Genomic DNA, 14108 nt, shown 5'->3' with positions numbered 1-14108 from the left:
TAGTTCAGTTCTAGTTCAGTTCTAGTTCAGTTCTAGTTCAGTTCTAGTTCAGTTCTAGTTCAGTTCTAGTTCAGTTCTAGTTCAGTTCTAGTTCAGTTCTAGTTCAGTTCTAGTTCAGTTCTAGTTCAGTTCTAGTTCAGTTCTAGTTCAGTTCTAGTTCAGTTCTAGTTCAGTTCTAGTTCAGTTCTAGTTCAGTTCTAGTTCAGTTCTAGTTTAGTTCTAGTTCAGTTCTAGTTCAGTTCTAGTTCAGTTCTAGTTCAGTTCTAGTTCAGTTCTAGTTCAGTTCTAGTTCAGTTCTAGTTCAGTTCTAGTTCAGTTCTAGTTCAGTTCTAGTTCAGTTCTAGTTCAGTTCTAGTTCAGTTCTAGTTCAGTTCTAGTTCAGTTCTGTTCAGTTCTAGTTCAGTTTCTAGTTCAGTTCTAGTTCAGTTCTAGTTCATTCTAGTTCAGTTCTAGTTCAGTTCTAGTTCAGTTCTAGTTCAGTTCTAGTAGTTCTAGTCAGTTCTAGTTCAGTTCTAGTTCAGTTCTAGTTCGTTCTAGTTCAGTTCTAGTTCAGTTCTAGTTCAGTTCTAGTTCAGTTTCTAGTTCAGTTCTAGTTCAGTCTAGTTCAGTCTAGTTCAGTTCTAGTTCAGTTGTTCAGTTCTAGTTCAGTTCTAGTTCAGTTTCTAGTTCAGTTCTAGTTCAGTTCTAGTTCAGTTCTAGTTCAGTTCTAGTTCAGTTCTAGTTCAGTTCTAGTTCAGTTCTAGTTCAGTTCTAGTTCAGTTCTAGTTCAGTTCTAGTTCAGTTCTAGTTCAGTTCTAGTTCAGTTTCTAGTTCAGTTCTAGTTCAGTTCTAGTTCAGTTCTAGTTCAGTTCTAGTTCAGTTCTAGTTCAGTTCTAGTTCAGTTCTAGTTCAGTTCTAGTTCAGTTCTAGTTCAGTTCTAGTTCAGTTCTAGTTCAGTCTAGTTCAGTTCTAGTTCAGTTCTAGTTCAGTTCTAGTTCAGTTCTAGTTCAGTTCTAGTTCAGTTCTAGTTCAGTTCTAGTTCAGTTCTAGTTCAGTTCTAGTTCAGTTCTAGTTCAGTTCTAGTTCAGTTCTAGTTCAGTTCTAGTTCAGTTCTAGTTCAGTTCTAGTTCAGTTCTAGTTCAGTTCTAGTTCAGTTCTAGTTCAGTTCTAGTTCAGTTCTAGTTCAGTTCTAGTTCAGTTCTAGTTCAGTTCTAGTTCAGTTCTAGTTCAGTTCTAGTTCAGTTCTAGTTCAGTTCTAGTTCAGTTCTAGTTCAGTTCTAGTTCAGTTCTAGTTCAGTTCTAGTTCAGTTCTAGTTCAGTTCTAGTTCAGTTCTAGTTCAGTTCTAGTTCAGTTCTAGTTCAGTTCTAGTTCAGTTCTAGTTCAGTTCTAGTTCAGTTCTAGTTCAGTTCTAGTTCAGTTCTAGTTCAGTTCTAGTTCAGTTCTAGTTCAGTTCTAGTTCAGTTCTAGTTCAGTTCTAGTTCAGTTCTAGTTCAGTTCTAGTTCAGTTCTAGTTCAGTTCTAGTTCAGTTCTAGTTCAGTTCTAGTTCAGTTCTAGTTCAGTTCTAGTTCAGTTCTAGTTCAGTTCTAGTTCAGTTCTAGTTCAGTTCTAGTTCAGTTCTAGTTCTGTTCTAGTTCTGTTCTAGTTCTGTTCTAGTTCTGTTCTAGTTCTAGTTCTGTTCTAGTTCTGTTCTAGTTCTAGTTCTGTTCTAGTTCTGTTCTAGTTCTGTTCTAGTTCTGTTCTAGTTCTGTTCTAGTTCTGTTCTAGTTCTGTTCTAGTTCTGTTCTAGTTCTGTTCTAGTTCTGTTCTAGTTCTGTTCTAGTTCTGTTCTAGTTCTGTTCTAGTTCTGTTCTAGTTCTGTTCTAGTTCTGTTCTAGTTCTGTTCTAGTTCTGTTCTAGTTCTGTTCTAGTTCTGTTCTAGTTCTGTTCTAGTTCTGTTCTAGTTCTGTTCTAGTTCTGTTCTAGTTCTGTTCTAGTTCTGTTCTAGTTCTGTTCTAGTTCTGTTCTAGTTCTGTTCTAGTTCTGTTCTAGTTCTGTTCTAGTTCTGTTCTAGTTCTGTTCTAGTTCTGTTCTAGTTCTGTTCTAGTTCTGTTCTAGTTCTGTTCTAGTTCTGTTCTAGTTCTGTTCTAGTTCTGTTCTAGTTCTGTTCTAGTTCTGTTCTAGTTCTGTTCTAGTTCTGTTCTAGTTCTGTTCTAGTTCTGTTCTAGTTCTGTTCTAGTTCTGTTCTATTTCTGTTCTAGTTCTGTTCTATTTCTGTTCTAGTTCTGTTCTAGTTCAGTTCTAGTTCAGTTCTAGTTCAGTTCTAGTTCAGTTCTAGTTCAGTTCTAGTTCAGTTCTAGTTCAGTTCTAGTTCAGTTCTAGTTCAGTTCTAGTTCAGTTCTAGTTCAGTTCTAGTTCAGTTCTAGTTCAGTTCTAGTTCAGTTCTAGTTCAATTCTAGTTCAGTTCTAGTTCAGTTCTAGTTCAGTTCTAGTTCTGTTCTAGTTCTGTTCTAGTTCTGTTCTAGTTCTGTTCTAGTTCTAGTTCTGTTCTAGTTCTGTTCTAGTTCTAGTTCTGTTCTAGTTCTGTTCTAGTTCTGTTCTAGTTCTGTTCTAGTTCTGTTCTAGTTCTGTTCTAGTTCTGTTCTAGTTCTGTTCTAGTTCTGTTCTAGTTCTGTTCTAGTTCTGTTCTAGTTCTGTTCTAGTTCTGTTCTAGTTCTGTTCTAGTTCTGTTCTAGTTCTGTTCTAGTTCTGTTCTAGTTCTGTTCTAGTTCTGTTCTAGTTCTGTTCTAGTTCTGTTCTAGTTCTGTTCTAGTCTGTTCTATTCAGTTCTATTTCTGTTCTAGTTCTGTTCTAGTTCTGTTCTAGTTCTGTTCTAGTTCTGTTCTAGTTCTGTTCTAGTTCTGTTCTAGTTCTGTTCTAGTTCTGTTCTAGTTCTGTTCTAGTTCTGTTCTAGTTCTGTTCTAGTTCTGTTCTAGTTCTGTTTCTAGTTCTGTTCTATTTCAGTTCTATTTCTGTTCTAGTTCTGTTCTAGTTCTGTTCTAGTTCTGTTCTAGTTCTGTTCTAGTTCTGTTCTAGTTTCTGTTCTAGTTCTGTTCTAGTTCTGTTCTAGTTCTGTTCTAGTTCTGTTCTAGTTCTGTTCTATTTCTGTTCTAGTTCTGTTCTATTTCTGTTCTAGTTCTGTTCTAGTTCTGTTCTAGTTCTGTTCTAGTTTCTGTTCTAGTTCTGTTCTAGTTCTGTTCTATTTCTGTTCTAGTTCTGTTCTATTTCTGTTCTAGTTCTGTTCTAGTTCTGTTCTAGTTCTGTTCTAGTTCTGTTCTAGTTCAGTTCTTTTTCTAGCTTTGCTCCAGATAGGTTCTAGTTGTTTTCTAATTGTGTTGTAGTTGTGTTTCAGATCTGTTCCTTTTTGGGCTCTTAATTTAAATTTCAATTCTACAAGTTTCGAAAAAAATGTCGAAAAAATCAATTTGAAGCGTATATCCATCCCGTTTTTATATAATTTTTACTACTAAAATTGTTTATTTAAAATATAATACGAAAAAAAAACACATCTAGTATAAATATTTGAGAAAAAATAATAAAAAACGAAAATCATATCATTATCTACAAAACAAACAAAAAACGCAAACGTATCTTAACATTTCAAAACAATTAACCTTAGATATATCTGTGATTTAAGTTAGTAGATTGAAGTTTTTTTTTTTCAAATTAATTAATAAATAATTTTCTTTACTAATTATTGAAAAATTAACAATTAAAGCAAAAAGAAAAGAAACAGCATATTATTTACTAACACATGATTACTAATAATTATATTATTTTAAGTTCAATTTTTAAATTTTTCAATTAGTATAACACAAACAAAGCAAAAAAAAACGAAACTGTTGTTAGTGGTAATAATTATTTTGATAAGAAATTAATAAAAATCAATAAAGGAATAAAAACAAAAAGAAAAATGGTTTCTATTTTTACAAGGAATGAAAAGTAGTAAGTATTAAAGCATTTTAAGGAAGAGTTTCTGTATACTTTTATTATAGTTATTATTTAACGTTTAATTTATTTAATTTAAATGATAATGAAACGTTATTTCTTTGAACAGAGTTGTATTTTGAGTTTAATGTTTCGCTACAAATATGGCAACCTTATGAAATGTGACAGCTTTAAAACAGCTGTTGTCAGCTTATTGTTATTGTGGTTGTTGCTCTCTTTATAAATGAAAATAGAACAAAACTAGGTATTTTGTAGGTAGAAAACTCAAGAAAACTGCAATAATATATTAAATATTTAAGAATATTGTAACAAAAACCTATCTATTATTTTATAATAAATCAAAGTAAATAAAGTTAGATTTGGCAAATTGTCTACGTTGAGCATTTTAATTATTTTATTAAATACAGGGTGCAGACTATAAAATTATAATCAGCAGCTTTTGTTTATCGACGGGACCCTGTTTTACTAAAACATGATATAAATTGTTGTTATTTACATATTTGTTGCTATCAGTTTGCCAATAAAACAATATACATATGCACAATAAGCCAGCTTATTATGCAATAAAATTATTAGTTTATTTAATAATTAATTAAAATTTATAAATTTTACGCATTTAAATAATTGTGATATTAGATATTAAAATTAGGAAAAAAGTAAGCTTTGTTACACAAAAAATGACAAATTTTTGTGTCTTAAGTAAGAAGCGGTCTTATCGCATAATTTGTGTTTTTTGTAATAAAATTTAATCAAGTTTTTTGTGTGTTTATTTTTGTATTTTACACAGATGTTAAAAGTTTTTAATAATAGTTTATTGTTGTTGACAAAATCTACCACAACGAAATCTAATAGACTAGTTCTACTACAACAGTGTTTGACAAAACGTGAATATAGTAGTGCCAACAGCAGCAGCAACGTAATGGAGAAATTTGATTTGCCCCAAAGATTACAAGGCAGCACGCCAAGTGTTTGGTAATTTGAAACATTGAAAAAAAGCGAAATAAAAAATCTAATATATAATTTTGTATTTTAATATTATAAGGAATGAATACATTGCTCTAGCCATGCAATACAAACCCTTAAACTTGGGCCAAGGTTTTCCCGATGATGCTGCACCTGAATATGTGACAAAAGCTTTGTCTGACATAGCCCAAGACGAAAATCCTTTATTGCATCAATATACTCGTGGTTTTGTAAGTTTTCTCTTAATAGATATCTTTATTAAACATTTACTTACCCTCTTTTCTTTTTCTTAGGGTCACATGCGTTTGGTACAGGCCATCGCCACTTTATACTCCAAGTTGCTGCAACGTGAATTGAATCCTTTAAATGAGATTCTCATTACGTCGGGTGCCTATGAGGCTTTATATTCTTCCATTATGGGTCATGTTGATGTGGGCGATGAAGTTATTATCATTGAGCCATTTTTTGATTGCTATGAACCCATGGTTAAAATGGCCGGCGGTGTGGCTAGATTTATACCCTTAAAACCGGTAATTATTAAAACAAAACTACACTTACACACTCTTATTTTTTCTTAAACATTTAAATAACCAACTTATTAAAAACTTTTTTGAAATTTATTCATCTTAAACTTTAACTTTAAACATTTTTATATTACTTTTTCCAATTTAACCGCCATTTTGTTTTTACAAACTTAAACACTTCCACAAACTTTCATTTAACTAAATTTACAACTTTTTTATTTCACTTATTTCCTTTTTGCTAACTTTTTCCGAATATTTAAAATCAGAACCGAAAAACTTTTTTACAATAAAATTTAAATCTCGTTACTTATTTTTTAATTAAATTTAAATTTTGTATTTGCAACTTTTTTTACACACTTGCATTGCATTGCAATTTCTGTTCAAACTAATTGCAATTTCCTTTATTTCTTTTACATCCTTTTTCTACAACAAGAGTTGCCAGATCTAAGATATCAAATCAATTTTCCCCTTTAATGTTTAAAACGTTATTAGGAAAAGTAGATTCAGTTTTAGTTTAATTATATTTCTGTTTAAGTTCTGTTCTAATATTAAAATTAAAACTAATCCTCTTTTCCTTTACAGACCAAAACCGAAGGCACCATTTCCTCCGCCGATTGGAAGCTAGATGAAGATGAATTGAAAAAACTCTTTAACAATAAAACCAAAATGATAATCTTAAATACCCCACACAATCCCATTGGAAAAGTCTTCAATCTCCAAGAATTACAACTTATTGCCGATTTATGTAAAAAATGGAATGTACTCTGTCTTTCGGATGAAGTATACGAATGGATGGTATTTGAGAATAATAAACATATACGTATTTGTACTTTGCCCGGCATGTGGGAACGTACTGTGACCATTGGTTCGGCCGGCAAAACATTTTCGGTAACAGGTTGGAAAACCGGTTGGGCTTATGGTCCAGCTAACTTAATAAGAAATCTGCAAATGGTACATCAAAATTCGGTGTACACTTGTCCCACCCCATTGCAGGAAGCTGTAGCCAGAGGTTTTGAATTGGAAATGACACGTCTGGATTCGGATGAATGCTTCTTCAAGAGTTTGCCACGTGAGTTGCAAGTAAAACGTGATTTTATGGCTAAATTTTTGACCGAGGCGGGTATGAAACCCACTATACCGGAGGGTGGCTATTTTATGTTGGCTGATTGGACTAACTTGGGTAAGTTTTTATTTTGTAATTACCCAATAAAATCTTAATTTAAGAATTCTATTTGTTTCTTACATATAATTTTAGAAAAGAAAATTGATATTAATTCCGAACCGGATAAATACCGTGATTATAAATTCACCAAATGGATGACTAAGAATATGGGTCTTCAGGGTATACCACCCAGTGCCTTTTACACCGAATCCCATAAAAATTTGGGTGAAAATTACGTGCGCTATTGTTTCATTAAGAAGCAAGCTAATTTGGAAAAGGCCTCCGAGTTATTGGAGAAATTAAAGAAAAACTAATTAACTAGTTTATACTAAGTGTTTTTTGATATTCAATATGTTTAAAATATGGTGTATATAATACAAAATATCATTGTTTATAAACAATTAAAGTTAACTGTGTTTTAATGACATTATATTATCTGTATCTTTATATTAAATCTTGCATAAATTAGACTTGGAAAAAAATATAATTTATTTAAACATAATAAATGGGTTTCCACGGAAATTGTTTGTAGATCTGGGCCCAAATTACGGCATACGATATCGATCGAAATCTCAATAGAATCTAAATGGAGATTTCGATCGATATCGTATGACTACAAAGATCAATTGTTCTTCACAACTAGATCAATGAAGTTCAATTTTAAAACGAGACAGGTCTGGTACAAAAATATCACTTATTTTTCAATCGAAATTCATAAGAAACACCTTAAATTCGACTTTTCACCAATAAATCGTTTTTCACAAAAAACTCCGCCAAATAAAGTGTAAATAAAATTTTTATTCAAAAATCAACGTTTAATTAAAACACTTTTACATTTTGCAAAAAAAAAGCAAAGCAGCTTGACTTTACGGTTCAAATTTAGGAAAACTGTTTATTTTTAAAGAAAACTAAATATTTAATCAAAAGATTGTTATTCACAGAAATTTCAATTCTTAAAAATTTTGATCAAAATTTTAAAATGACCTAAAAATTTCACTTTTCTCAAAAAAAAAAAAAAATACATTTATCTAAAAAACATCTACTTTCTACAAAAAAAAACTATTTTTTTACTAAAAAAAATAAAATTTAAATTAAACTGAATTAAACAAGATGAATTTATCTAAAATTTTTCCCACAAAAAATCATTCATTAATTTTCAACAAAAATTCGTCTCGTTAACTTCAGTTCCAGTTGAATACTAGTTCAGTTCTATGCAGTTCCAGTTATTCATAAAATTTTCCCTACTAACTGATTTGCGTATCAACAATTAATCTTTAATTTTCAACAATTTTTTGATCTAAAATTTTCGACCAATTTTGGAAAAAAAAAAATACACTCTTGTAACTGAAGATGCAAAAACATAAAGATTAAGAATAAATAATTGTAGTTTGTTATTATTTTCTTTTACAACTGATTTTAATTAAATTAAATTTTAATAAATCTCGTTAATATTCTACAAACAAAAACTATCACTTTTCTTCGATTCCCTTTCAAAATAAGAGTATTTTGTGCATTTTGATTTTTAATAAACCGGATTGTTTGGTTTAGCAGTCTGGTCACCTGATTTTGTTTACAAATATTTCTATACAAAAATTTCTAACGGTTTTTTTTTGACATAAAAAAGCTAAATCTTTAGAATTTTCCTTTAAATCTAATTAAAACATAAACTTTCTTTAGTAAATCAATAATATTTATGAATTGTTTATTACAATAATAATGCCGTGAATGATGATTAACAGCCTGTTTTTCTAAAACAATTTAGTTCTCACACGAACATTTCATTTTATTACGATCAAGTTTAAAATTAGGTTTTTATAAAACATTTGAAAGTTTTCGTTTAAAAATGTCTAAAATGAAATGAGCTTTTTCTATCGTAACAGAACATTATTGCCTACGTATTTCATTACTGAATTTTTAAATATTTTTTCATGTAGTAATAAGGTGATTGGTGTTAACCCTAAAAAATAAACAAAAATAAAATAATTTTAGAAAAAAATTGAAATTATGAAAAAATGTTTTTTTAAAAACAACATGAAAATTGTATGCAATGTCTCAAGAAATTTAAAGGTTTGCATTGCGAATTACATTCTGGCTCAAATGGCCACATATTATTACGTATTTTGGTAAAATTTTCGTTGTTTTTTGGGCAAACGAAAGGGGTTTGCCTATCGTCTATTTCTGACATTTCTTTCGTTTATTACGAACGAATTCATTTTCTAAAAACCAAAAATATATGGAAAAATAAAGCTCTTTCGTTGACACTCACATGAAAATTTATTTTTTCGTTACAAAAACGTAAAGCCAATTTCGTTCGTTATTTTTAAGAACGAAGACAAATTTTCATTTTAGAAAAACAAGCTGTAAACTTAACCTCACTTTTGTTCACTTGTTATTTTTCTCTTCTATTTTGACAAATGTCCAACAAGAACAACCGCACTAACACAGCACTACACACTCATACTTACCATATGATTACATAAGTTAAGAAAAATTCGTTAACTTCCAGTGTTATTTAAGGACCAAATGCTAGGGATTTTTTTGTAAATATCTTATGAATACTTTTATTTGTTTGTGGCGTCTTCACAAGATGTTTTTTGTTTTGTTTTTTTACATAATTTATTTAACTAATTATGTCTAAATGACAATCGCCTCTCACACTTCACAATTTTGCTTATCGCTGATGTTTCTGTTAAATACAAAGGAATTTTTTCTTTACATATCGAACACAGATTTAAGGGCCAATTCGGGTTTATCATAGTTCAACTCTTCGGGAGTGGGAATGCCCAATTCGGTGAGAGTGGGGCGTACATTGTTGATGATGTAAGGATAGATTTCATCGGTTTTGTCACCGCACTTATCCTTAACACCTTCCAACCATCTGATGGCCAAGGCAATGTCGTTAACACGACGGCAGGCTTTCAAACCAGCATCGACAATTTTGGGAGCTGGTACCAAATCCATACCCAACAAATCGTTCATGCCCTTGCGTACCTCCCAGCCATCGATGTCGGAGCGGTTGAAGTAATCTTCATAACGCTTGTCGAATTCTTCGGCAGGGATTTCATGACCGTGGGCAGCACGCACAGCACCTACACGGGCAGTGACACCAATGGAGCTACGTGCAGCGTTGTAAACTTGACTGGCAGCAAGACGGAACATTCTATATGGAGTTTTTTTTAACAAGAAAATACAAAATTAATATCGAAAGTATAAAGAATTTGGTTAAGTAATCGTTTAGCAACCTGAGTGTGTGTCTCTTCGGTTTGAGAAAAATCTACACAGAAAATGGAAAAAATGTCAAAAATTCATTCAATCAACTCTGACAGCGTATATGGAATGGAAAACAAGGTGTTTCATAAAATGATTAAAAATATTTAAGAGACGTAGAAGAAACAACTCTGTACATAAAAAGTAGTATTACTGAGTCTAACTTTTTTAACGCAAAACTAACTTTTTAGCAAAAAGTTTAAAAAATGTCTCAAAAATATAATGGCTCGAAAAATATAATTCTGAACTTATCTATGATTATATGAAAAATCTTAAATTGGCTGTAGATCCTTTAATGCCGCTTTATTTAATAAAATACCGAAAATCTATGATGACTAATATTATTCAGCAAAAATTTAATTTTATTTTAAAAAGCTAAATTAAGAAACCAGCGAAAGCTGTGATAAAATTCTCCATGAAAATTCGATTTTATACTTAAGGCCAAAAAAATTGTCATTAAAAATCCATTTTTATATGAAAAACATAAAATTAGCTGATCACTGCGATAATCTATGATAACTCATATATTGATTCAACAATCTATTTTTATACGAAATACTGTAATTGTTCATATTTTAACCTAGCTGTAGTTAACCAACTGAGAAAAAAAGAAAATCCGTGATCATTCGAATTTTACATAAAGTTATAATATTACAAAAAACACATAACTAGCTGCAGTTTCTTAAATATTCATCCTATTAAAAAAAATAAACATAAAATTTGTCGGCTTCAATTTTACAAGAAGAATCTATTTAATGAAAAAGTGACTAATTTTCCCATAATAAAATAAAAACACGCTTGAAATTGCTTACTAGCCAAAATCGCTAGAATTCCACATCCAATAACCAACAGTCAGTTAACAGCACTGCTTCAAAAATGACAAGACGAAAATGCCAATAAAATTAAATTAGTAGCTGAGATCTGCGTCGATTTAATTTAAAGCCGACTAAGCCTAGCCGCCGCTTAAAATTGTTCCTCTTAAGACGACTTTTTTTACGTCTACTAGATGGAATATTTTGTATAATTTCCAATAATTTTAATATTTAGTTATTCTACTTTATATATGTTATAAATTACAAACATTTTTATAAAATTGGTATAAATTTTTCAGTATTTTAAAATATATTATTAAAAAATCGAAAACATAACAAAAAAACTTAGTCGGCTTAAAGTCGATTTTAAGCCGCCGTCGACATATTTAGTGTCAGTCGTCACCGTCGTTACTATTTGTTGGCGCAGGGCTCTGGAATCGGGTGCAAATTTCATTCTGCTGGCCACACACAGGAAAAAAAGCGACAAAAAAGGCGTTGAATACTTTTTCATTATATACGCTTTTAGTTACGGTGTGGAATATAAAATAAACCTTTAAATATTTTAATAATTAATAAAAAACAACCAAATATAACTTCTATACTACAAAATGGCTCCAACAGCAGGGTATGTACACAAGAAATATTTTAATTAAACCTAAATAAAAAACGAGGAATTACACAGTGCCAAATTGAAAGAATGAATTGAAAAAAGTACAAAAAAAACGAGGAGGCACAGGCATGATAATTATAATGCACACACGCACGCACATACACCATGTTATAGCAAATCAGGGCGGTAGGTTACTAAACTCTTAGGGTTTAAATTTTTTGGCTTCTTTTTTAAATAAATTAATTTATAAATGGCTTTATAGCTAATGTTTACTTAATTTTATGTTAATTTCTTGAAATATTCCATTTATTATTTGGTGTCTAACTGCATGTTTTTCTTGTTAAAACGCGTGTTTTTATTGCTTTTTGTTTTTTCAATTCATCATCTATAAGGCCCGGCATTCATTATGTACATTTTTTTCGTTCAATTGCATGTTCCTTAAATGTTTGTTGTTGTTGCTTTTTAATAATTGTAGTTGGGGGTGAGTGATAGTTTTTCTTTGAGTGTTTTTTTTAATTAGTTAAATTTAATTAATTGCTTTTATGTTTAATTTTGAAATTAGTAATTATTTGAGGTTATGTTTAGTCATTTGGCATATTCTCGAAATTTGTTGTGAGTTTTTCTTTTATTTTTTAATGTGGTGTTGTTGTGCCGCTATTTCATGCAGACTGTGTTTTTCTTTTTTTGTTTTTTTCTTGTGCAAAGGGATGCCAGATGAAGTGAATATTGTTTTGGGGTTAAAGGCAGGGAAGGGTAATTAAAGTCATCATGTATTGTGGAATAAGATAGGCCAACAGAGACCAAAGTATACTTTTCTAAAGCGCCTTGGCGACACATTGACTCAAACGGTAAGTTTTTTGATACATGTGAGTTTTTTCACTAACACAATCAAAAAACTTACTGTTTGAGTCAAACAATTTGATGTGTGGCCGTGTCGCTTAAATGATTGAGTTGTGTTGAACTTAAAATTGATTCAGGATTCATTCATCATATCAGTTTTTCATGATATTGTGTCATAAAGATTGATAACCCCATTTTTAAACGTATAAGAGCTCGATGGCATGTTTATTTATAAAATTTTTTGACATCTAAAGTCCAATCTATCGGATTTGAAATAACCGTTTAACCTCTGTTGTATTTTTTTACTTTTCGAGATACGTTTATCTAACGCATATGTTAACCTGGAACATATTTTCTCAGTTGGAGTAGTATTTAAGGATCTATAGCCGATTAATCAAAGATAAACCTATTTTTCCAATCGGGGCGTTATTTAAGTATCTTTGGTCGAACTTAGGTTTTTTCGTATAAAAAATTGTAGAAAATGTTAAAGATTGCAGATTTTCTCAATTAAAGATAGATATTTGAAATAAAATTAAAGCGATCGCAATTTATTTTTTCAATTGGGCGTTTTTTTTTTTTGTCGTTTTCAAATTAAATTTCGGCAATTACTGGAAACTATGACCGTGCTAAATAACTGAATATAACAACACAAACTCATATTTACATTCTTTTTTCTTTCTCATTACAGAACAGTACCACCACCAATTTCTTGGGCCCAAAGAAGTGATCTATTATACGTCATTATCGATGTGGAATGCAAGGATATTGAACACAAGTAATTAAAAAAAATACCATTAGAATCCCCAAATGGCTCTAAATTTGTTTTAATCTCTTATTTCCAATAGCGTGACAGAAAATAATTTTACATTCAAGGGTACCAATGCTTTAGATGCCACTAAAAAATACGAAGTCACATTAAATTTCCTAAATCCTGTTAATCCTGAAAAAGTCACAAGTAAAAATATTGGCAGATGTATTGAATTTACTATTTACAAAAAAGAATCAGGTCCCTTCTGGAAATCCTTAACCAATGATAAAACTAAATTGCATTTCCTTAAAGCCAATTTCACCAAATGGAAAAATGAGTCGGATGATGAAGAAGGTAATAAAAAAAAATTAAAAAAATATATATTTAAGAAAAATATAACATTATTTTTCTTTTAAAATTTCAGATAATGGCTCTTCAAATTTCCTACTTAATGACATGCTCGCTGGTTCTGGCATGGATAATAGATTTGATGATTTCAATGTCGACGATGACGATGATTCAGATGACAATATTCCAAGTCTATCACAAAACGATGACGACGATGATGACAAAAAGGATGAGGAAAAGAAGGATCAAGAAAAATAGTTTAACAATTATTTAGTGTTAAACTCTTTTTAAAATATTAAATAATTCTCTTAATATTAGCATGAACATTAATTGCTTTTTAAACAAAAAACAACAAAAAATTAATTTGTAATATTCTCTTATGAAAATATTTAAATTCAAGAAGATAAAACAAAATCACACATTTACACCTTAAACAGATAATGTTGACTTCTGGAAAAAAAAAACTAATAATAATATACACCCCTTGATTAATTAATTAATGGAGAAGAAATTAACAAACCTTATACAAACAAAATTAAATATTATATTTAAATTATTCTTAAATATATTAGAACTATGCTTCAGCATTATTCTATATAAAGGAAAAAATTAAAACACTTTATATAAACAGAGAAAAAATACATTAAAAAAAGAACAATCACAAAATAATGTTGCAATTAATAAGTATTTATTATGGGTTTTTTTAGTTTTCTTTTAATTTTCCTTAAACAAAATTAATACGATACCAGAAAAACAGGTTAACTTAACGACAAATACCAAATTCTTATTAAATTTATGTTTCCTGTACATAAAGGAAGATAATCCGCATACGATTAAGAGTTATTTGCAAAATAAAAATTTAATTTTATAAATATCAAAAAAAGGAAAAA

General features: G+C 30.1%; 3 protein-coding genes across 9 annotated transcripts; 2 read left to right on the top strand and 1 right to left on the bottom strand.

Annotated features, from left to right (window-relative positions):
• The first annotated feature begins 4169 nt into the window (after nt 1-4169).
• On the top strand, nt 4170-7023 carry LOC119603887 (kynurenine--oxoglutarate transaminase 3). Of its 7 annotated transcripts, none has more exons than XM_037956170.1 (6): nt 4170-4188; nt 4732-4916; nt 4987-5137; nt 5201-5437; nt 6014-6611; nt 6687-7023. In XM_037956170.1, exons 2-6 carry the CDS (start codon nt 4732-4734, stop codon nt 6905-6907), a joined length of 1392 nt encoding a protein of 463 aa, XP_037812098.1. In that variant the 5' UTR covers nt 4170-4188; the 3' UTR covers nt 6908-7023. The 7 variants fall into 7 exon arrangements, with proteins under 7 accessions (XP_037812098.1, XP_037812097.1, XP_037812095.1 ...); XM_037956169.1 differs by having other exon boundaries at nt 4177-4195; XM_037956167.1 differs by having other exon boundaries at nt 4181-4199.
• A 2103-nt stretch (nt 7024-9126) lies between these two features.
• LOC119603884 (cytochrome c oxidase subunit 5A, mitochondrial) lies at nt 9127-9976 on the bottom strand. The gene is made up of 2 exons (XM_037956154.1): nt 9836-9976; nt 9127-9753 (listed from the first exon to the last, which is right to left on the bottom strand). Exon 2 carries the CDS (start codon nt 9750-9752, stop codon nt 9306-9308), a length of 447 nt encoding a protein of 148 aa, XP_037812082.1. The 5' UTR covers nt 9753; nt 9836-9976; the 3' UTR covers nt 9127-9305.
• Nucleotides 9977-11005: 1029 nt separating this feature from the next.
• Nucleotides 11006-13753, top strand: LOC119603880 (uncharacterized protein CG16817). Its single transcript, XM_037956149.1, has 4 exons — nt 11006-11297; nt 12811-12897; nt 12968-13224; nt 13295-13753. Exons 1-4 carry the CDS (start codon nt 11281-11283, stop codon nt 13474-13476), a joined length of 543 nt encoding a protein of 180 aa, XP_037812077.1. The 5' UTR covers nt 11006-11280; the 3' UTR covers nt 13477-13753.
• The last annotated feature ends 355 nt before the right edge of the window (nt 13754-14108 follow it).

Source organism: Lucilia sericata, unplaced genomic scaffold, assembly GCF_015586225.1.
Source record: "Lucilia sericata isolate MDLA Ls3-8-SP2 unplaced genomic scaffold, ASM1558622v1 Contig000345F_arrow, whole genome shotgun sequence".
Lineage (NCBI taxonomy): Eukaryota > Metazoa > Arthropoda > Insecta > Diptera > Calliphoridae > Lucilia > Lucilia sericata.
The sequence above is the reverse complement of the archived record's forward strand: the minus strand, read 5'-3'. Positions and strand labels throughout refer to the sequence as shown.

What these genes read in the sequence shown, in the direction of transcription:
- LOC119603887 (XM_037956170.1), top strand. Translation starts at nt 4,732, where the DNA reads ATGTTAAAAGTTTTTAATAATAGTTTATTGTTGTTGACAAAATCTACC. An exon ending in GGCAGCACGCCAAGTGTTTG is followed by an intron (nt 4,917 to 4,986) that starts GTAATTTGAAAC and finishes TAATATTATAAG; the next exon opens with GAATGAATACATTGCTCTAG. An exon ending in ATCAATATACTCGTGGTTTT is followed by an intron (nt 5,138 to 5,200) that starts GTAAGTTTTCTC and finishes TCTTTTTCTTAG; the next exon opens with GGTCACATGCGTTTGGTACA.
- LOC119603884 (XM_037956154.1), bottom strand. Translation starts at nt 9,752, where the DNA reads ATGTTCCGTCTTGCTGCCAGTCAAGTTTACAACGCTGCACGTAGCTCC.
- LOC119603880 (XM_037956149.1), top strand. An exon ending in TGCAAGGATATTGAACACAA is followed by an intron (nt 12,898 to 12,967) that starts GTAATTAAAAAA and finishes TATTTCCAATAG; the next exon opens with CGTGACAGAAAATAATTTTA. An exon ending in TGAGTCGGATGATGAAGAAG is followed by an intron (nt 13,225 to 13,294) that starts GTAATAAAAAAA and finishes TTAAAATTTCAG; the next exon opens with ATAATGGCTCTTCAAATTTC.